Source organism: Schistocerca gregaria, chromosome X (assembly GCF_023897955.1).
Source record: "Schistocerca gregaria isolate iqSchGreg1 chromosome X, iqSchGreg1.2, whole genome shotgun sequence".
In the NCBI taxonomy this organism is placed as follows: domain Eukaryota; kingdom Metazoa; phylum Arthropoda; class Insecta; order Orthoptera; family Acrididae; genus Schistocerca; species Schistocerca gregaria.
The window spans coordinates 46,007,776-46,032,105 of record NC_064931.1 but is presented as its reverse complement, the minus strand read 5'-3'; the positions used below and the strand labels follow the sequence as shown (position 1 = coordinate 46,032,105).

The following is a 24,330-nucleotide window of genomic DNA, read 5'->3' as shown; positions in this document are numbered from 1 at the left end:
TGATGACCTCAGATGTTGAGTCCCATAGTGCTCAGAGCCATTTTTGAAGTACACTGTTCAGGCGCGTATCTCAAATAACATAGTTACGATTTTTTTTAAAATCGGATGTTTCTTTTTGATAAACCCTGCATGTTCTTCGTGCTATTTTATTTGAAACTCGTGAATTGTATGGATACCATGTTGTTCGGGCGATGAAAACGATTTTAGGCAAAAATACACAGAAGCGATATAAAATCCTAATTTCAAAATTGTAAGTAATCGAAAATGTAGTAGTTAGTAAGAAAATGCCTTTTTGCATGCACATGAATTTTTATTAATACATCCAGTAGAGCTTCACGATTTTTTTAAGGAGGCATTCCCAGTGGGTGTCCGAGAATAATACACGACTTTTTGTTTTCACATATCCTCCAAAAGTAAAACCGGTTCAGAGTCGCATTTTTTCGTATAGTCATTGTAATTTCGTAACGTAGCAATAAATTGAGTGACATTTTCGGTGTTTAGAGTGTCATTTAGTTCTGTAAGTGAAGCCAACTTCCCCGATTTTCCTAAAATTCGAATTCATTTTACTAAATGACAATGATTCTACATGAAAAAGTGTGACTTTCAACAGGTTTTACAAATGGGAGAAAGCTACATGATTTTCAACTAATGAATTAGATGTTTACTGTAAGTACATTTTCATTTTATTGTGAGATATTTACGTGAACTATCTGAAAAAGGAAAATGATCTAACATTCCGGGATACCCACTGAGCATGCCTTGTTAAAAAAAAGTCGAAACTGATCTGTGTATAGTAATAAAAATTCATGTGAAGCATACAAAAACGCAATTTTGTCTAATTACTACAATATATACATAGTTGCTATAAAAAATGGCCAACACAAAATACTTGTTAATCGAAAATGTGATGGAAAGATATGAATATCGAAATATGGCAAAAATGGTAAAATTTAAAATCAGTATTATAGTAAGTTTTTCTTCTGTATTATTTTCTTTGTTTTGGCGCCAACATTTCCGAGAGACGTATGACTGTAACGTGGTAGAGATCTACATCTACATCTAAATCTACATTTATACTCCGCAAGCCATCCAACGGTGTGTGGCGGAGGGCACTTTACGTGCCACTGTCATTACCTCTCTTTCCTGTTCCAGTCTCGTATGGTTCGCGGGAAGAACGACTGTCTGAAAGCCCCCGTGCGCGCTCTAATCCCTCTAATTTTACATTCGTGATCTCCTCGGGAGGTATAAGTAGGGGGAAGCAATATATTCGATACCTCATCCAGAAACGCACCCTCTCGAAACCTGGTGAGCAAGCTACACCGCGATGCAGAGCGCCTCTCTTGCAGAGTTTGTCACTTGAGTTTGTTAAACATCTCCGTAACGCTATCACGGTTACCAAATAACCCTGTGACGAAACGCGCCGCTCTTCTTTGGATCTTCTCTATCTCCTCCGTCAACCCGATCTGGTACGGATCCCACACTGATGAGCAATACTCACGTATAGGTCGAACGGGTGTTTTGTAAGCCACCTCCCTTGTTGATGGACTACATTTTCTAAGGACTCTCCCAATGAATCTCAACCTGGTATCCACCTTACCAACAATTAATTTTATATGATCATTCCACTTCAAATTGTTCCGCACGCATACTCCCAGATATTTTACAGAAGTAACTGCTACCAGTGTTTGTTCCACTATCATATAATCATACAATAAAGGATTCTTCTTTCTATGTATTCGCAGTACATTACATTTGTCTATGTTAAGGGTCAGTTGCCACTCCCTGCACCAAGTGCCTATCCGCTGCAGATATTCCTGCATTTCGCTACAATTTTCTAATGCTGCAACTTCTCTGTATACTACATCATCATCCGCGAAAAGCCGCATGGAACTTCCACACTATCTACTAGGTCATTTATATATATTGTGAAAACCAATGGTCCCATAACACTCCCCTGTGGCACACCAGAGGTTACTTTAACGTCTGTAGACGTCTCTCCATTGAGAACAACATGTTGTGTTCTGTTTGCTAAAAACTCTTCAATCCAGCCACACAGCTGGTCTGATATTCCGTAGGGTCTTACTTTGTTTTTCAGGCGACAGTGCGGAACTGTACCGAACGCCTTCCGGATGTCAAGGAAAATAGCATCTACCTGGAAGCCTGTATCTAATATTTTCTGGGTCTCATGAACAAATAAAGCGAGTTGGGTCTCACACGATCGCTGTTTCCGGAATCCATGTTGATTCCTACATAGTAGATTCTGGGTTTCCAAAAACGACATGATACTCGAGCAAAAAACATGTTCTAAAATTCTACAACAGATCGACGTCAGAGATATAGGTCTATAGTTTTGTGCATCTGCTCGACGACCCTTCTTGAAGACTGGGACTACCTGTGCTCTTTTCCAATCATTTGGAACCTTCTGTTCCTCTAGAGACTTGCGGTACACGGCTGTTAAAAAAGGGGCAAGTTCTTTCGCGAGAGATCTCACGGAGAGTGTTCCAAGACGGAGCTTTTTGCAAAAGTTTTTGTGTAGAGCTTGTGGAGTAATCATAGTAAGAATTATTCGAAATGAAAACTTGAATTCCTTCGGCTACAATATGCTTTAATGATATTCTGTCTAAACGGTGTACAACAAAGTGAAAAACATAATAAATGGAAGATTTCTGCAACTACAACTTTGGCTTGCAACACTAGACCTATAATGAGAACCCAGTCCCCTGGAGTTCTGCATATTCCACACACGTTCCTGAGATCGATAAGTAGAACTACAAGACTGCATCTAAAATAACCAGATTAATACTCGATCTCAAATTTATTGTGTTTTTCAGTCTCTCCAACTTTAGAAATAAATCTGCAAACATAAGTTCAACATATATGCGGTTGCAGGTAAAAACTGTTGATATTTTTCAAAACATCGAGGATCCAGTAAACCGATATTACAAAATAATTTCATTATCCACCGTCGATTTATCGAGAAGAGGTATCAATATATCGCTATATCGAAAAAATGTCGACGTAGCGGCCTTAGAGCTGTATATTTAAGTATTGATTTATTATTAGATATTCTGTACATCAATAAGCTAGCATCCTGCTTATCCCTCTTAGAGCAAAATTGAAAGGAAAACGATGCACGTTGACGCTTGGATAGTCACTTTGCTAACAATGGTAACTGCATGTAAGTGGCACAATAAAAGGTGTCCGATGGGTCGGTCACTCAGTTTCGTCACGTATCTGATTTGTCCGGGATAATTCAAGTCGACTTCCACGATTTTTCATTTCTGCAAACACCAGTGACCTCGCAGTTGTAGTGTCAAAATTGCATGGTGAAGTTAAAAGTTGTAGTTTCTGTTGGTAGCGCCGATTACGTCAGCATTTCCCCTCACACGTATCCGCCCACCGCAAAGACCAACTTGTCATTTAAATTTTTATACACCAGTTTCAGAAACTGTTTTTGAAGAATGCCGATGTGAAGAAATAGCACTGTAGTTGCGTTAAAATTGTTTTTAACGTTACTGGTGTGCTATTTCTTCACACCGGATATCTTGTTTTTTCATTCACACCTCCACCCCCAGTGCAACTCGACTTCTTCTTTGTGCCACCTATACCTGCTTCACACAGTCAAAGTGAAAGACTGGACGTGATGAAAGCTCAAAAAGTAGTAAGACTCCTTCACCTGGTGAAAGTAGGTCTATGCTCTGTTACAATGTCTAAAGAACAGTTTCAAATATGTACCAAAAATTTCGATTAAAATATAATATAAAATAAAAATATCGGCACCCGACATTGCCATTTCGAGACAGACATATCGATATATCGGGAATAGACGCGTCGCCGTTATTTATCGATATTCCTCGGAAAATTTCGATATTTTATGAGCAGCCCTATTGCAGATGGAAAGCACTACACAGCAGCCTAAGCGATTTCCAATGGGGCCCAGATCACTAGAAATTTGAGACTCTTTCAGATCTGTCATTGATCAACTTTTTTCACAGTTTTTCCCGGACTATCAGCTTAAAAATCTGTTATGGTACCCGTTAACAAGGAGAAACCTGAAGGTCCCCTAGTTCTTGAGCCGCCTACCATTTGCACTACCCTGCTTCGTAGACCTGCCGGATAACCTTTCGAGGTCTACAACGACACGATGCCGTCTATTATTCACATACGGGCAAAAACGTGGTTCACCAGAGCACATAGCACGTTTACAGTCCACTGTCATCGGCTCTAACCAGAAAAACTTCGCAAGCAAGGATTGACCAGGTGTCGCTTATGTGGAATTGCGTTCCATCTGTAAAACTTATATCGATCAGTAGAAAGTTTGTATTAGGTAACTGTGTATCTACGATATTGGAGTGTGTATTCTTTGGTAGTTAAGGTCATTGATTTGTGACAGGAAATTTAAAGTCACTGGAAACCAACCCTAAAAGGAACTGTCAAATTTTAGCTAAATATTTTCACTCACTTCTCAACTGCGAGCCTCCGACAGAACTAATATATTTCGAAAAACCCACATACAATCCTGATTCAAATTCACCATCACTTAAAGAGGTAAAGGAAATAATCAGTTCTTTGAGGATCAACAAGTCTCCAGGGGAAGACGTATGGAAATTAAATGACAATAATCTCACACAAGAAACCCACAGAATTATATCAAATATTTGGGAAACTGAAAAAAAAACTGCAGAGTGGAAATGTGCATTAATTCACCCCCTCCACAAAAAGGTGTAAAAACCGTTCTAAATAATTACAGGGGATTTCACTGCTCCCTGTAATATACAAAATTCTTTCAAAGGCCCTGTTAAACACACTAGAGGAACAAGCGGACGAGTTAATAGGGGAGTATCGGGCAGGGTTTCGCAAAGGTCGATCTTGCACCGAACAGATATGGAACTTAAAAACAATTTTGCAAATGAGAAGATGTAGAAATACTGTGGTAACTTTTTTCGATTTTAAAAAGGCTTACGATTCAATAGACAGACAAACATTATTTCACACCTTAGAGGAGTTCAGGATTGACAGGAAAACAAGCTCAATTATTCAACAGGCATTAACAGGTACAACCTCCAAAGTTTAATTCATGTGAGAAACATCACAAGAATTTCATATCCATACTGGTGTTCCCCAGGGAGATGTAATGTCCTCCCTTCTGTTTAACATTGTTCTGGAAAAAAATGTGAGGACATGGGATAAGGAAATAAAAGGAATTCAGCTTTGGATTCAAAAAGAGCAGAGAATTAGGGTGCAGTTTCTGGCTTTCGCAGACGATCTTGCCATTCTAATGAACAATAGAGAGTAAGTCAAACTTGCATTGGATAAACTACACGAAATCCCACAGAAAACTGGGCTACAAATCTCCTACGAGAAAACACAGTATATGGAAAACAAACCTGTAGATAATCTCCCCATTACTACTCAATACGGGAAAGTGTCACAAGTTGCCCACTTCAGATATCTGGGAGAGATAATCCAACCTTCAGGACTGAACTCAATAGCCAACAAAGATAGAATCTCCAGATTACAAAAAGCATATAAGCTCATTTGGAAACACTATAATAAGAAATCTATTTCTGTCAATGCGAAACTAAGGCATCACAACACAGTAGTCCTACCAGAAGCACTTTATGCTGGAGAAACTACAGTGTTCCTGTTACAGGAAGCACATATCTCGATATGCTTGCGAACTTTCTTTTCCCACAGTTGGAGACTCAGCCGAACGACTTCATCTACCAACAACTTGGAGTATCACCACACTGGCATCTGGAAGTGCGGGAGTTTTTAAATCAAAGGATTACTGAACGACGGATCGGTCTCACTGGACCAAATGATTAAGCCTTACATTACTGGCCTCCAAAGTCACCGAACCAGGCACTATGCAATTATTTCTTGTGGGGGTTTATGAAAGATTCGGTTTACGTGCCTCCATTACTAACAACATTGAGTGAACTGAGACATCGCATAACAGCAGCTGTAGAACCTGTAGCTCAAGACAAGCTCGCTGCAATGTGGGAACAATCTGAATACCGCACTGACATATGCCGTGCATCTCAAGAGGGGTGGGGGAGGGGGGGTAAATTGAACACCTATGAAAAGATATGAAAAAAAAATTTGAGTTTCTCGCTCATCAAAAAACACAATTCATTGTATATGTTTATTAGTTTCAGAAACACAGACTCGCCAAGTCGGACGATTCTTTTGATACACCCTGTACTTTCGATGAGTTATCACGTAAACCATCTCAGAAGGGACATCTTTGTCCTCGAATGCTCGGAACCGCACGAAACCATGCCTAGACCAACACTGTAGCATGTGTTATTTCCTTGCAAAACTGCCGGCGCCATCAGACGGTGGCATGGTGTAGCTGCACCAACAAGTGCTCGTGATGTGGGAATGGTATGACTGCAGCACGAATATATCTCTGGAGTGTTGGCATGCACATTTCTGTGTAAACTGTGTACAGTGATATCAAGAAGAGCATCAATCCTACGAATGTGGTCCAAATGTGAGGGACAAAGTCTGGGTCGACGATAGAGAGCTCGTAGTTACACTATATATCATAATAATTCAGAAATATAATGAGAATGACACAGAAGTAGATGACGATATGCTGGACAGATAGGATAGGAAGAAGCTGAACCTGAATGTGACTGTTGAAGCAGTACATGTCCAGAGCAACAGAAAGAGTCCAGTCAAACAATCGAGGCCCATTGTATTAGAACATGTTGATGACAGCCTACTAGAGAACTCTTATGAAGACTACTACAGTCGTGGCTTAGATTCCTCTAGCAGACTAATGAGTCGCTATAAGTGCATTAAAAGTAAATCAAAATGCAGATTAATTCTAAATTATGTAACTAGCAAAAGCCCAGCAGGAACTCGTTTCAGAGGAAACAGACTATCGCAATTGAAAACTATAAAAGAGCATTTAATATCGCAATTTGATAGAGCAAGTTCGTATGGATCTACAGTTTACTATTGACATCTGCAAATGTGGGCACTAGATGCGTTTAAAATGGTTGGCTTTGAAAATTTCAAAGCTTCGATTTCTTTTATCGACAACCTTAAAGCTGCATCTGGCATGTCATATACGCATATTACCACATTTGTCACACGTAAGGAAATGGAAAACGATGGTAGCATACGCCAGAAGACACAACTTGTGGGGGAAGTGAACAAGTTTATGACAGAGCAGAGTGTGGAGAAACGAAACGTTTTGAACAGCGTCCAGAGTCAATTCCAGTATGACATGTCTTCATCATCTGCACTGTCTCACAGAGGAGAAGTCACGCCTGGTAGCCGTGCGGTCTAGGGCGTCTTGTCACGGTTCGCGCGGCTACCCCCGTCTGAGTTTCGAGTCCTCCCTCGGGCATGGGTGTGTGTTCTGTCGTTGGCGTAAGTTAGTTTAAGTTAGATTAAGTAGTGCGTAAGCCTAGGGACGGATGACCTCAGCAGTTTGGTCCCATAGTCCTTACCACAAATTTCCAATTTTCCCAGAGGAGAGAAAAATACAGCTAGTGTGATGCAGTCTGTAGATAGGTCTACCCACAGCTATCAGTGACAGTCACAATAACAAACAAGCTATACATTTGTTTTCAAGGGGCAGAAGGCCGAAGCACAAAGCACTTTCGGCCCAAATACACTCCTGGAAATTGAAATAAGAACACTGTGAATTCATTGTCCCAGGAAGGGGAAACTTTATTGACACATTCCTGGGGTCAGATACATCACATGATCACACTGACAGAACCACAGGCAAGTAGACACAGGCAACAGAGCATGCACAATGTCGGCACTAGTACAGTGTATATCCACCTTTCGCAGCAATGCAGGCTGCTATTCTCCCATGGAGACGATCGTAGAGATGCTGGATGTAGTCCTGTGGAACGGCTTGCCATGCCATTTCCACCTGGCGCCTCAGTTGGACCAGCGTTCGTGCTGGACGTGCAGACCGCGTGAGACGACGCTTCATCCAGTCCCAAACATGCTCAATGGGGGACAGATCCGGAGATCTTGCTGGCCAGGGTAGTTGACTTACACCTTCTAGAGCACGTTGGGTTGCACGGGATACATTCGGACGTGCATTGTCCTGTTGGAACAGCTAGTTCCCTTGCCGGTCTAGGAATGGTAGAACGATGGGTTCGATGACGGTTTGGATGTACCGTGCACTATTCAGTGTCCCTCGACGATCACCAGAGGTGTATGGCCAGTGTAGGAGATCGCTCCCCACACCATGATGCCGGGTGTTGGCCCTGTGTGCCTCGGTCGTATGCAGTCCTGATTGTGGCGCTCACCTGCACGGCGCCAAACACGCATACGACCATCATTGGCACCAAGGCAGAAGCGACTCTCATCGCTGACGACGACACGTCTCCATTCGTCCCTCCATTCACGCCTGTCGCGACACCACTGGAGGCGGGCTGCACGATGTTGGGGCGTGAGCGGAAGACGGCCTAACGGTGTGCGGGACCGTAGCCAAGCTTCATGGAGACGGTTGCGAATGGTCCTCGCCGATACCCCAGGAGCAACAGTGTCCCTAATTTGCTGGGAAGTGGCGGTGCGGTCGCCTACGGCACTGCGTAGGATCCTACGGTCTTGGCGTGCATCCGTGCGTCGCTGCGGTCCGGTCCCAGGTCGACGGGCACGTGCACCTTCCGCCGACCACTGGTGACAACATCGACGTACTGTGGAGACCTCACGCCCCACGTGTTGAGCTATTCGGCGGTACGTCCACCCGGCCTCCCGCATGCCCACTATACGCCCTCGCTCAAAGTCCGTCAACTGCACATACGTTTCACGTCCACGCTGTCGCGGCATGCTACCAGTGTTAAAGACTGCGATGGAGCTCCGTATGCCACGGCAAACTGGCTGACACTGACGGCGGCGGTGCACAAATGCTGCGCAGCTAGCGCCATTCGACGGCCAACACCGCGGTTCCTGGTGTGTCCGCTGTGCCGTGCGTGTGATCATTGCTTGTACAGCCCTCTCGCAGTGTCCGGAGCAAGTATGGTGGGTCTGACACACCGGTGTCAATGTGTTCTTTTTTCCATTTCCAGGAGTGTATTTCAAAGAATCTAAAAGAACCGACCCACGAAACGTTCATGTGAAGGCAACCGAAATTGGAAAAATGTCTAAAGAACACGTGAAACGTTTTCTAACTTCAGTCCTTGGCGAACATGTAACAAGTGAAAATAGCCTATTGCTGTGTGATTTCTAGTCAGGCCATACAGATCGTGTCCTTCGAGATGCAAGTTTTCCAAACGAAGATGTTGTGCTGAAGATGTTACCACCGAAAACAACAAAATATTGCCAACCCCTTCTTTCCGCAATATAAGCTGTGTATCAGAAGGATTGTTGATTTTGTAAGACTATGAAGTGCCAACTCACAAGTGAAGATACACGGTCGTTATTTCATCATCAAACTTCACTCTGTGATTTACACTCAATCTTCTGCATCAAAGTGTACGCCTATGTTGCAATATGCTTGGCAAAGGACGGGCTATGACATTGACATACCCATATCATCATTTGAAAATGTAATTAGTGTGGCTTTTCATATTATACTGCTGGAATGTGAAGTGATTTTGAACGTAAAAACGTGAATTTAGTGAGGTGTGCACTTTGTTTTAACTACTTAGTCAAAATCCTGCATTTGCACTATGAGGTGTGTAGGATATGTCTGTTTCGCGCTATTATAATTACTTTAAGCAGAGGGTGTTTGGCACTGTTGGTTCAAATGGCTCTGAGCACTATGGGACTCAACTGCTGTGGTCATCAGTCCCCTAGAACTTAGAACTACTTAAACCTAACTAACCTAAGGACATCACACACATCCATGCCCGAGGCAGGATTCGAACCTGCGACCGTAGCAGTCGCACGGTTCCGGACTGCGCGCCTAGAACCGCGAGACCACCGCGGGCGGCGGCACTGTTGATTGGAAATTACACTTACTATGGAAAATTAAAGTGTGACATAACTATAGTATTAACAATAGCGTTAGTTTAAGTTTTGCACAAAAAATGCATTAATTTTAATAACACGCGGTTGAATTACTGTCTCGGACCCAAGACTTGCATATGAGTGACAGCTTTAATGCTATAAACCTGCAGTATATGTCGTCAGAACATCGATACCACTTAATGGCAAAAACGATTCACCACGTTTCGATAAACTTTTGGTATCAGTGCCGTATTTACGAGGTATAGATCCCTAGGCTGAACTTCTGGTGCAGGCCTTGCCAGAGGAAATTTTTTGAAAAGTTTGCTATACATATGTGAGCTCCCTGCCGTCGTTGGATAAGCAGCAAGCAACACTCTTAGCTCACTTATTTGTTACATAGTTTAATTCTCTCCCCCCCCCCCCCCCTCCATGAACCACGGTCCTTGCCGTTGGTGGGGAGCCTTGCGTGCCTCAGCGATAAACATAGCCGTACCGTAGGTGCAACCACAACGGAGGGGTATCTGTTCAGTGGTTGCAGGGTCAACAGTCTGGATGATTGACTGATCTGTCCTTGTAACACTAACCAAAACGGCCTTGCTGTGCTGGCACTGCGAACGGCTGAAAGCAAGGGGAAACTGCAGCCGTAATGTTTCGCGAGGGCATGCAGCTTTACTCTATGGTTAAACGATGATGGCGTCCTCTTGGGTAAAACATTCGGATCTCCGGGCGAGGACTACTCAGGAGGACATCGTTATCAGGAGAAAGGAAACGGGCGTTCAACGGATCGGAGCGTGGAATGACAGGTCCCTTAATCTGGCAAGTAGGTTAGAAAATTTAAAAAGGGAAATGGATAGGTTAAAGTTAGATATAGTGGGAATTAGTGAAGTTCGGTGGCAGGAAGAATAAGACTTCTGGTCAGGCGAGTACAGGGTTATAAATGCAAAATCAAACAGGGGTAATGCAGGAGTGGGTATAATAATGAATAAAAAAATTGGAGTGCGGGTAAGCTACTACAAACAACATAGTGAACGCATTATTGTGACCAAGATAGATACGAAGCCCATGCCTACCATAGTAGTACTAGTTTATTTGCCAGCTAGCTCCGCAGATGACGAAGAGATTGATGAAATATATGATGCGATAAAAGAAATTATTGAGATAGTGAAGGGAGACGAAAATTTAATAGTCAAGTGTGACTGGAATTTGATAGTAGGAAAAGGAAGAGAAGGAAATGTAGTAGATGAATATGGAATGGGGGTAAGAAATGAAAGAGGAAGCCGCCTGGTAGAACTCTGCACAGAGCATAACTTAATCATAGCTAACACTTGCTTCAAGAATCATAAAAGAAGGTTGTATACATTGAAGAGGCCTGGAGATACTCGAAGGCTTCAGATAGATTATATATTGGTAAGACAGAGATTTAGGAACCAGGTTTTAAATTGTAAGACATTTCCAGGGGCAGATGTGGACTCTGACCACAATCTATTGGTTATGAACTGTAGATTGGAACTGAATAAACTGCAAAAAGGTAGAAATTTAAGGAGATGGGATCTGGATAAACTGAGAGAACCAGAGGTTGTAGAGAGTTTCAGGGAGAACATTAGGGAACGATTGACAAGAATGGGGGAAAGAAATACAGTAGAAGAAGTATGGGTAACTTTGAGGGATGAAATAGTGAAGGCAGCAGTCCTTGGGTAACAGAAGGTATACTGAATTTAATTCATGAAAGGAGAAAATATAAAAATGCAGTAAATGAAGCAGGCAAAAAGGAATACAAACGTCTCAAACATGAGGCCTACAGGAAAATTAAAGAGACTTTTGGAGAAAGGAGAACCAATTGTATGAATATCGAGAGCTCAAATGGAAACCCAGTTCTAAGCAAAGAAGGGAAAGTAGAAAGGTGGAAGGAGTGTATAGAGGATTTGTACAAGGGTGACGATAAATAGTTTGGACAAGAAGCGAATAGAAACTTTCGAAATGTGGTGCTACTGAAGAATGCTGAAGATTAGATGGATAGATCACATAATTAATGAGAAGGTATTGAACAGAATTAGGGAGAAGAGAAACTTGTGGCACACCTTGACTAGAAGAAGGGATCGGTTGGTAGGACATGTTCTGAGGCATCAAGGGATCACGAATTTAGTACTGGAGGGCGGGGTGGGTTGTAAAAATCGTAGAGGGAGACATAGAGATGGCTACACTAAGCATGATGGATGAAAGTTGCATTAGGTACTGGGAGATGAAGAAGCTTGCACAGGATAGAGAGCATGTAGAGCTGCAGCAAGCCAGTCTCTCGACTGAAGACCACAACAACAACAACAGTGTAAATTCGCGTAGTCGTCAGTGATCTCTTTCTTTTGAACGGCTTTTGAGGTAAAAGAGAGGGGAAAAAATTGTTAGCGATGGATGTGGACTGCGCCTGTTGTGTACGGATTCAGAGGGCATTGGCCACCGTCCGTAAACAGTTGGAAGCTGTGTTGGCCGTGGTCAACAAGTTGCAGGCTGTTGCCCTGCGCCGCGGTAACATTGGGACACCCGAGGCGAGCGCTTTGGCGCCTCTGGAACCTGTAGCATCGCCTGGGATCTCTGATCCCACTGCGCCCTCAGACTCGGACTCCCTGCCGGTCGACACTTGCCTGACGGCGATTGGCGAACCGTGGCGGGGTCGCGAATCCCCGGGTGGAAGGCGAAAGTTGGTGCCGCAAGGCTGTACCCTTACGCCTCCGTAACAGGTTTGAGGTACTGCCCACTGCTGAAAGTACTTCCGAGCCAGCAAGGGCGGCCTCGCCTGTGGCGGCAGTGGCCGGTCTTCCTAAGAGGTCCGGAAAAGCGCAGAGGGTGGGTTTGCTTGTCATTGGGAACTCCATTGTTAGGTGTTGATGGAACCCCTTGGGGATATGGCAGCTAAGGACGGGAAGAAAGCCAATGTGCACTTCGTGTGCCTACCGGGGGGATCCATCCAAGATATGGAACGGGTCCTTCCGGACGCCACGAAGGGTACAGGGAGCAGCCAACTGCAGGTGGTGGCTAATGATGTGTGTCGCTATTGATCGGAAGAAATTCTAGCTGGTTTCTGGCTGCTATCTGAGTTGGTGAAGACTAACAGTCTTGCTAGCAAGATGAAGGCAGAGCGCACCATCTGCAGCATCGTCGACAGACCGATTGCGAACCTTCGGAACTGAGCCGAGTGGAGGGTCTGAATCAGAAGCTCAGACGGTTCTGCGACCGTGTAGGCTGCAGATTCCTCTACTTGTGCCATAGGACTGTGGGCTTACGGGTTCCGCTAAATAGGTCAGTTGTCCACTACACGCAGGAGGTGGCTACACAGGTAGCAGGGGCTTCTTGGCGTGGACTGGACGGTTTTTTAGGTTAAGCAGTCTCCAGTCTCAAAGGGTTCAGGGCAAATAAACGACGAGAATCGATCAAGCAACAGTCGGTACTGTAGTTGTAAATTGTTGTAGCTCTGTTGGAAAAGTACCAGAGCTTCAAGCGCTGATAGAAAGCACTGAAGGTGAAATCGTCATAGGAACAGAAAGCTGGCTAAAGCCGGAGATAAATTCTGCCGAAATATTTACAGAGGCGCAAACCGTGTTCAGAAAGGGTAGATTAAATAAAGTAGGTAGTGGTGTGTTTGTGTCTGTTGGTAGTAGGTTATCTTGCAGTGAAGTTGAAATACACAGTTCCTGCGAATTACTATGGGTAGAGGTTATACTCAACAGCCGTACGAAAATAATAATTGGCTCCTTCTACCGACTCCCCGACTCAGATGATATAATAGCTGAACGATTCAAAGAAAATACGAATCTCATTACAAGTAAGTACCACACTCATTCAGTTATAATTGGTGGAGACTTCAATCTACCCTCGATTTTTTGGCGAAAATACATTTTCAAAGCCGGTGGTAGACAGAAAACATCTTCCGAAATTGTACTAAATGCTTTCTGCGAAAATTACTTTGAACAATTAGTTCATGAACCCACACAATTGTAAATGGTTGCGAAAACACACTTGACCTCTTAGCCACAAAAAATCCCGATCTAATAGAGAGTGTCATGACGGATACGGGGATTAGCGAACACAAGGTCACTGTAGCGAGGCTCAAAACCGTATCAACCAAAACCACTAAAAATAAACGCAAAATATAGCTACACTACTGGCCATTAAAATTGCTACACCAATTCAGATGATAAACGGGTATTCATTGGACAAATAAATTATACTAGAACTGACGTGTGATTACATTTTCACGCAATTTGGGTGCATAGATCCTGAGAAATCAGTATCCAGAACAACCACCTCTGGCCGTAATAACGGCCTCGATACGCCTGGGCATTGAGTCAAACAGAGCTTGGATGGCGTGTACAGGTACAGCTGTCCATGCAGCTTCAACACGATACCACAGTTCATCAAGAGAAGTTGGGGTTGGGTTGTTTTGGGGAAGGAGACCAGACAGTAAGGCCATCGGTCACATCGGATTAGGGAAGTATGGGGAAGGAAGTCGGCCCTGCCCTTTCAGAGGAACCATCCCGGCATTTGCCTGGATGATTTAGGGAAATCACGGAAGACCTAAATAGGAATGACCGGACGCGGGATTGAAGCGTCGTCCTCCCGAATACGAGTACAGTTCAAGAGCAGTGACCGGCGTATTGTGACGAGTCAGTTGCTCGGCCACCATTGACCAGACGTTTTCAATTGGTGAGAGATCTGGAGAATGTGTTGGCCAGGACAGCAGTCGAACATTTTCTGTATCCAGAAAGGCCCGTACAGCACCTGCAACATGCGGTCGTCCATTATCCTGCTGAAATGTAGGGTTTCGCAAGGATAGAATGAAGGGTAGAGCCACGCGTCGTAACACATCTGAAATGTAACGTCGACTGTTCAAAGTGCCGTCAGCGCGAACAAGATGTGACCGAGACGCGTAACCAATGGCACCCCATACCATCACGCCGGGTGATACGCCAGTTTGGCTATGACAAATACACGCTTCTAATCTGCGTTCACTGCGATGTCACCAAACACGGATGCGACCATCATGATGCTGTAAACAGAACCTGGATTCGTCGGAAAAAATGACGATTGGCCATTCGTGCATCCAGGTTCGTCGTTGAGTACACCATCGCAGGCACTCCTGTCTGTGATGCATCGTCAAGGGTACCCGCAACCATGGTGTCCGAGCTGATAGTTCATGCTGCTGCAAACGTCGGCGAACTGTTCGTGCAGGTGGTTGTTGTCTTGCAAACGTCTCCATGTGTTGACTCAGGGATCGAGACGTGGCTGCACGGTCCGTTACAGCCATGCGGATAAGATGCCTGTCACCTCGATTGCTAGTGATACGAGGCCGTTGGGATCCAGCACGGCGTTCCGTATTACCCTCCTGAACCCACCGATTCCATATTCTGCCAACAGTCATTGTATCTCGACCAACGCGAGCAGCAATGTCGCAGTACAATAAACAGCAATCGCGATAGGCTACAATACGACCTTTATCAAAGTGGGAAACGTGATGGTACGCATTTCTCCTCCTTAAACGAGGCATCAAAACAACGTTTCATCAGGCAACGCCGGTCAACTGCTGTTTGTGTATGAGAAATCGGTTGGAAACTTTCCTCATGCCTGCACGTTGTAGGTATCGCCACCGGCGCCAACCTTGTGTGAATGCTCTGACAAGCTAATAATCTTCCTATCACAGCATCTTCTTCCTGTCGGTTAAATTTCACGTCTGTAGCACGTTATCTTCGTGGTGTAGCAGTTTTAATGGCCAGTTCAAATTGTTCATGTGGCTCTGAGCACTATGGGACTTAACATCTGTGGTCATCAGTCCCCTAGAACTTAGAACTACTTAAACCTAACTAACCTAAAGACATCACACACATCCATGCCCGAGGCAGGATTCGAACCTGCGACCGTAGCTGACACGGTTCCAGACTGAAGCGCCTAGACCCGCACGGCCACACCGGCCGGCTTAATGGCCAGTAGTGCATTTGAAATAGCAGATAAAAATTCGCTTGATGCCTTCCTAAGAGAGAGTCTCCAATCCTTCCAAGCTAATTATGTAAGTGTAGACCAGATATGGCTCTGATTCAAAGATACAGTATCGACAGTAACAGACAGATTCATACCGCATAAGTTAATAAGAGACGGAACTGATCCACCATGGTACACAAAGCACGTCAGAACACTGTTGCAGAAGCAACGAAAAAGCATGCCAATTTCAGAAGAACGCAAAATCCCCAAGACTGGCTAAGTTTCACGGAAGCACGAAATTTAGTGCGGACGTCAATGCGAGATGCTTTTAATAGTTTAGTGCAAATGGAGTAGCGTCCCAGTTGTGTGATTGGATTCGTGATGTCCTCTCAGAGAGGTCACAGTTCGTAGTGACAGACGGTAAATCATCGAGTAGAACAGAAGTGATATCTGGTGTTCCGCAAGGTAGTGTCATAAGCCCTCTGCTGTTCCTGATTTACATAAATGATCTAGGTGATAATCTGAGCAGCTCCCTTAGATTGTTTGCAGGTGACACTGTAATTTACCGTCTAGTAAAATCATCAGCCGATCAATTCCAATTACAAAATGATCTAGAGAGAATTTCTGTATGGTGCGGAAAGTGTGAATTGGCACTAAACAAAGAAAAGTGCTAGGCCATCGACATGGGTATTAAAAGAAATCCGATAAATTTTGGGTATACAATAAATCGCACAAATCTAAGGGCTGTCAGTTCGACTAAATACGTAGAAATAAGAACTACGAGCAACTTTAATTCGAAAGACCACATAGATAATTTTGTGGGGAAGGCGAAACAAAGGCAGCGCTTTGTTGGCAGAACAGTTAGAAGATGCGACAAAGCCACCAATGAGATTGCCTACATTACACTTGTCCGTCCTCTGCTGGAATATTGCTGCGTGGTGTGTGATCCTTACCAGGTAGGATTGACGGAGGATATTGAAAAGGTGCAAACAAAGGCATCTCGTTTTGTGTTATCGCGCAATAGGGCTGAGAGTGTGACTGATACGATACGGGAGCTGGGGTGGCAGTCACCGAAAGAAAGGCAGTTTTCTTTGCGGCGAGATCAGTTTACGAAATTTCAGTCGCCAACTTTCTCTTCCGAATGTGAAAATATTTTGTTGACAACCACCTGCGTAGGGAGAAATGATCATCATAATAAAATAAGCGAATTCAGAGCTTTAACGGAAAGATTTAGGTGTTCCTTTTTCCCACGCACCATACGAGAGTGGAATGTTAGGGAAGTGGTATGAAAATGGTTTGATGAACCCTCTGCCAGGCACTTAAGTGTTAATTGCAGAGTAACCGTGTAGATGTAGATGTATTATTTAATGAATTAAGAAGATTAAAAAGTAAAAAGAATTGAAACCATTAAGGTATTCATCACGATTTATTAATATGTGAACGACTATACATAGTCCACCTAAAGCTGATATTCGAGTTCGTGCAAAAATCATTGTTTCAACTTTAAAAACAACACATTGTAACTGTAAGCAATTGGTAGTAATAGAAATGTTACAGCGAATAAATTATTCTGTATAAAAATGATGCAGTATTTTTTGAAACGAATTTATTTAATTCACTTTGGAATATCCCGGTAAAACGCTAACGGTGGGAGCGTGAATTTGCTACGACGCCTCCAGTCAGTAAGCTATCTGAAGACGCTAGGTAACGTATTTTACTTAAGACATACTGTGCGTTTCCCGATGTACCTCGTTAACTTATAAACTTGTAAGAGATCACGAGCCCGCGCCTGCCGACGACAAGTCGAATGTTTTACGGATCCCGACGTGGGTGGCACTAGGCGTTGGGTAAATCACTTAAAACACCAAAAATTCCATTGACAGTTCTCTCTAAAACCTTAACGACTTCGGCAAGCACACGCACCTCCGTTTTCGTGATACGCAGTGGCTACTACTCGGCCGAGAAAGTCTCTGGCCGTACCGAAAATCGAACTCGGATCCTCCGCGTAATAGGCAGACACGCTGACCACTGAGCTACTTGCCGCCCCCTTCATTGTATTAGACGCGGAGTGTGTGGCGCGTCCTATGTGCAGCCGGCGCTGCTGTTGCAGGCACGGTGCTGTGCGCGTGCATCGTGGTGTGCAACCTGGCGGTGATTCGCGCGCTGTGCCAGCTGGGCTGCCGCGGCCGGCGCCGGCGCCTCGGCGTGCGCATCTTGCGCCACGCCAGCCGCCACGGCGAGCCGGGCGCCGCCTCCGAGATCATGTACAACGCCGCCACCACCGAGGAGGTCGCCTTCGCGCGCCTCATGGCCGTGCTCTGCATCATGTTCGTCGTCTGCTGGGTGCCGCAGCTGGTACGCTCTCTCTTTACTCCCCCTCACTTCGTAGCGCACTACCGCATTACTTATCTTCGTCTGTGCTTCTACAGTTCATTTTGAACCTTCGCCTCTTCGAGAACTGTCCACAAGTTTTCACTCTTCACCCCTCGAGCTTTGCATCCCAGTAACCCATTCTCTGCAATATCTCTCCTAACCATTTGAGTACACAGCGCTGCCGAGTTATTTATCTATTTCAGTTTTCTTAGTCCGTATCCTCGTGCCCTCTTTCTCTGTCCGTTTCCTTCACCCCCTCTGTCCATCCGCTTTCCCCCCTCCCTCTGTCCACCTTCTCCATCACCCATTCTCTGCCCCCTCTCTCTATGCGTCTTCTACTCCTCCCTCTCTCTGTCTATCTGCTCCTCCTCGCTCTCTCTGTCCATTTGCTCCCTTCTCTGTCCATCTCCTCCTCTCCCCTCTCTTTGTCCATTCCCTCTTCCTCCCTCAGATTTGTGTCCACCTCCTCTTTCCGCCTCTGTCTGTTCATCTCTTCCTTCGTCCCGTACTCTCTCCACGTTATAACCCCCTCTGCGAAGAGACTTTGCTGGTTCTTACCACTACAGTATTTCTTCCAGATAGTGTACTGCGTTTGGCTGAAATCGATCCGAGGGTTTAAGAGGAGGTTTTTATCCGCTTCTTTGGCCGCATACGCACAAGTCACTTATACTTAACGCATTTCACAACGGAAAATCCGGGAATGCCTATCTGCGGAACAGCATCTCAGCTATATGGTGAATATTGTTATGTATTTCACACATGTTTATGTGCATATTCACCTGTATCTTTAGCTAATTTCGCCATGCAGTTTCGTTTTCACGTAGCTCAATATTTATGACATATCTCCTATAATGGTGTAATTTTTCAGGCACATTCAGTTGTTTATGTGATCGCGGTCTGCAAAATGTGTTGCGAATACAGTTTGCAGTAAACATGCAATAAATTAAAACTTCGTGCCTGGTGCGCCAATTTTATTGCACGCACTGCGAAAATGTAGTAAGGGATAGAATTTTCTTTTCATTCGTCATTTTTAGGGGTTGTCAGTCAGAAGTAGTTTCGTGAAGGTTTGAAATTATGTGTGAAGTTCGTTGCAAGTAACTAAGTGCTCCCGTTCTCAAATACTGGAGAATGAAGTCTCAGAATTCGCACGTCGTCAGCTGCACTCTGTTTCCACCCCCGTCCCTTTGATAGGCAGCTGTTTCTTACCAGTACAGCGATTCTTGTATGTCACATGTGCATAAAGTTTTTTTGAAATCGGTCTATTGGTTTATGAGGGGATGCAGAACATAAATACATACATACATTTTTATGACACGTATGAATTTATTTGCTAATACGAGTTACCAGCCTTGAAGATAATGGTAGTTTTTTATGACAAGTAGGCTCTATTGACCGCTATTAATCTCCATCACTTTTTAGAGCCAAAATTAGGTGCCTCCAATGTTACCCACTAATATCTCTTACTGAAACTAATTAGGTCGCCTCATAATGGAAGACCGAGGGTGATGGTGCAGTGGTTAACACACTGGACTCGCATTCGGGAGGACGACAGTTCAAACTCGGGTCCGGCCGTTCAGATTTAAGTTTTCCATGATTTCCCTAAATTGCTCCAGGCAAATGCTGAGATGGTACCTTTGAAAGGGTACGGCCGAATTCCTTCCTCATCCTTGACGCAATACGAGCTTGCGCTGCGTCTCTAATGACCACAATGTCAACGGGAAGTTAAACCATATCTTCCCTCTTTCCTTCAGAGTGAAAGGTTCATCGACTGAGACAAGAGTAATTTGCTAAATCCAAATCATCAGACCGCTCTGACTGTCTCGTAGACCCAGCATCCGTTCATGGGATCGACGAATTGAGGGGACATCGACGCCGAAAGTTTAACAACAAATAAAATTAGACAAAGATTTCCTCTCACTTACATCTAGCACATACAAAGAATATCGCGCAGCCCCTCCTCCACTGTTGCGAGAACATGCCGAACATTCGATCAACCGTAAGGGGCGCATGGATCTCGCATTGCACCATTGGCCTCCCAAGATCGCCTCGCCTCACAATATGCGATTATTTTGGTGGCAATTTGTGAAAGACTCCGTTTATTTGCCTTCCCTTCCAACATCTTTGTGTGTACAGCGAAGCCCATAACAACAGTTGTGACTGCAGACGTGCTCGCAGAAGTTTGGGACGAGTGTGACTACTGTGAAAAAAGGTCATTTATGGTTGAACGTCCCGTCGATAACGAAGTACAAGCTCGGACTGCGGAGTGATGATGGAAGGAAACCATCCCGGCATCCGCCTTAATCGATTTTGGGAAATCACGGAAAGTCTAAATATGGATGGCTGGACCTGGATTTCCACCGTCATCCTTCCGAATGCGAGACCCGTGGGATAAGTGCTGCTCCACCTCGCTCTGTTTTAACTATCTTCTGGGTGTTTTTTGTGCATACGGTGGAAGATACATTGAACATATGTGAAAAGTAAATGAAAACTTCGATCCTAAGCGTAATTTTAAAAAGCTACCAAAGGTTGTATTTGCATACATTTAAAAGATATAACCTTATAAAACTAGCCGCGCGGGGTAGCCGCACAGTCTAAGGTGTCATGTCACGGTCCGCGCGGCTCCTCCCGTCGGAGGTTCGGGTCCTCCCTCGGCCATGTGTGTGTGTGTTGTCCATAGCGGAAGTTCGTTTAAGTTCAATTAAGTAGTGTGTAAGCTTAGGGACCGATGACCTAAGTAGTTTGGTCCCATAAGATCTTACCACAAATTTACAATTTTTTACTTATAAAACTGGTTGAGTCTTTCGGAAAAAAAAAATACTTTGCAATCCTATGCGTAAGATTAAGTTTCTGTCTTCATTCATATGGACGATATAAGCTTATGAAATCGGTAGCGTGTATTAGACACTGCGGTGGGTTGACAGATCCATATTGACTCTGTGATTATCCTGTTTCATATCAATTCGCCGTTCTCGCTCTTTCCTGGCATTTATATTTCACCAAAGCCTTCGACACTGACGACTTCGACATTTTACTTCTCAAACTTAGCGGCATAATTTTCGTACCAAGTGCAGTGCAGTGGTTTGGCTCATACCTGACGTCTCTCCATCAGTGCGTCATGTCTGGCACCGTAGAGTCACAGTGGGGGCAGATAGTATCAGGCGTCAACCAGGCTTCCGTTTTAAGTCCTCTACTACTTTCATTTACGTAAATGATGTGGCATCCATCTGTTTTGTCCATCTGCAAATACGACATGTATGCTGATGGCCTCCAGTGCAAAATCAATAAACCTGAAGACAGTTATCGAGAATCTCAAAACTCGCCTGTGTGCACTATCAAAATGGGCCCATAATACAGGGTTAATGCTCAACCCATCTAAAATGTAGGTGCTACTGGTTGCTCATTCTAGGCTCATTAGCCCGAAATATTGGGAATCTCTACCACTTTAGCCTTAAGTGGACAAATGTCAACTTCTCTCCTTCTGCAAAGAGTCTAAATAATAGATGAAAGTAGAAATTGGACTGAGCACGTAACTGTATTGTGCAAGAAGGCATCAACATCTCTCTATACCCTACCAAAATATAAAAAGCTCTTCCCTCTTGATTTGAAAGGAAACTTGCACAAACACTTAACTTCCAGTTATCGATTCCAGCGCTGTTATCTTGCAAGCAATTTCCCAGGAAAACTGACGGCGCTTCTAATCTGCAATGAATGCCTGTGTTCGTTGTATCTGTGATGTATGACTCTTTGATCACATTTCACCATGACATGCACAGCTATCCTGGCTGCGTGCAGACAAGCGCAGAGATTTCGATACACTCTGTCGTCTCTACGGTCTCATCCTCAACCTTAACGCTCTTATTTGAACAACATGGCAGAAACACACGTTCCCATCAGAGCAAAATCCTTTCTTTCTCTCTCCATCATTCAGTCACTCTCTCGAAGTCCTTCTCAGTAGAAGGAAACCTACTCTTGAATAACTTCCTGAGTTATATTAGATACCTGAATAACATCTGCAGCTTCAGAAACCAGTTAAGGACATATATACTAAAGCACTCTCACTCCGTCTTCAGGCCACGAGTGGCCTACCGGGACCATCCGACCGCCGTGTCATCCTCGGTGGAAGATGCGGATGAGAGGGGCGTGGGGTCAGCACACCGCTCTCCCGGTCGTAAGATGGTATTCGTGACCGAAGCCGCTACTGTTCGGTCGAGTAGCTCCCCAATTGGCATCACGAGGCTGAGTGCAACCCGAAAAATGGCAACAGCGCATGGCGGGCTGGATGGTCACCCAACCAAGTGCCGACCACGCTGTGATCTCAAGGGAACCGGTGTTTCCACTGCGGCAAGTTCGTTGCCGTATATACTAAAGCAACAGTAAGAATTACCATTGGCCCTGTACGCACTCGTTACCCTCGTACATCCATCATCCCAACCAGACCTTCTTCCTTTCTCAGTCTCCTTCAATTTCCTTTCCTCTGAACTTGGTGTAAGAGAAAACATCTGGCTTGTACACCAATAAATTGTTTTTATATCTATCAGTACTGTGATTTTTGTTATTATTAATTATTATTATTATTATTATTGTTATTATTATTATCACTGTTACTTGCAGCAGCTGCAGGAGTACAAATACTGCTAGCATTAAGTTTATTAGTTCATAGTCAGTATTACTTATTCAAAATTGCCGCTTCAACCACTCAAATCATTTTAATACTCTTTTTTATATTAAAATTGTTATTTCTTGGGAAACTATGATGTAAAAGAGATATTGTACATGTGAAACCTCGTCCGATGTAAGTGAGGGCTCAAGAGAGGGTCTGATGGCCCTAATCAGATAGGGTTCAATAAGTAAGTAAAGAAATAAATACATAAAATATAAGGTCGTGCAGGGGCCACTGTTAATGTGATTTGCCGAATTTCTTTTACTTAACTTAGTGGCCAGATGCCCTGTCGCCTCCTATGTCAGTCGACCTAAGTGAAGTCGAGTGCGCCATTTGTCTGTGAATCTTATCGCATTTTCTGAGGCAGAGATTGTGGGGCGACCCAGCATTTGCCTGGGAAACTTCCTCAAAACCACACCCAGATTCGACACGAATTTCCTGGGAAAGGAGTGATAGCAGCTTTGTAAATCTGTTCTTTGTGTTGCCTATCTGCAGGCGCCAACTAACTCGATGCGACAATGCTGAACGGAGCAGAGGGTTCACAGTGAAATTTGAAGCCAGCACAACCTACAACAGCCAGCTGTAATTATAAGAATTCCGTAAATCATTATTAGGCTTCCCTTTACCACGGGGGCATTGATACGCAGCAATAACGTGCAGAAAATTGCGACCAGTTCTCTGAAAACCTGTCATGGGACACATACGACCTGGTTTGTTTTTGCAGACTCATTTGTTGTAAACATTCATAATGTCTGAACCCCGCAGACAAAACTGAGGAGGTTGTTCTCTAATACGCTTGTGTGCAAAACCTAAGGACTAAAGTAACCTTCGCACGATGTGTCACTGCTGAGTAACATAACTCAATGAAACTTGAACCATACACAGAAAGATCTGCTACAATATAGTACAAAAGATAACTAAATGAAATACGGAATGAGATGAACAGAAATGACACTTTTATTCAAAGAAAAAAATTATATTGACGTCATTATGGTCCCCTGGATATTACACAGGGCGGGACATACAGGTAGTTAGTTCTTAATAGGCTGTGTGACGACGGGATGGCATCGTGGCCACAAGACTGATACGGATTCTGCGAGCGCAGTTGACCGCTGTACGGTCATTGGTAGAAGTGTTCGTCTCCTCAAGGCGTCCCACAAGTGGAAGGGAACGGGCAGGCCAGTCCATTCGCCGAATATCCTCTCGTTCTCCACCAGCGTTGTTCGATGCTCGCGCATTGTCATCCACAGAAACCACATCGGGGCGAATGCACGCCTAACAAGACGCATACGAGAAAAGAGTTTATTGCCATAATAACGTGGACCGGTGAGTGTACCGTGCTCGTATATCTGGAGGCGTCCACACAGTGTAACACCTTGACTACCAAAATGATCACGATC

General features: G+C 44.3%; 1 protein-coding gene across 3 annotated transcripts in view; it reads left to right on the top strand.

Annotated features, from left to right (window-relative positions):
- LOC126298573 (prostaglandin E2 receptor EP4 subtype) overlaps positions 1–24,330 on the top strand; it is a 566,300-nt gene that overhangs the window by 412,060 nt on the left and 129,910 nt on the right. For 2 of the 3 annotated variants that reach the window (XM_049989942.1, XM_049989943.1), the window contains exon 4: positions 18,008–18,252. The exons of the other annotated variant lie outside the window; for it this stretch is intronic. In XM_049989942.1, coding sequence (XP_049845899.1) covers positions 18,008–18,252 — 245 coding nt within the window. The remainder of the gene's footprint in view (positions 1–18,007; positions 18,253–24,330) is intronic. 3 annotated transcript variants of the gene reach the window in all.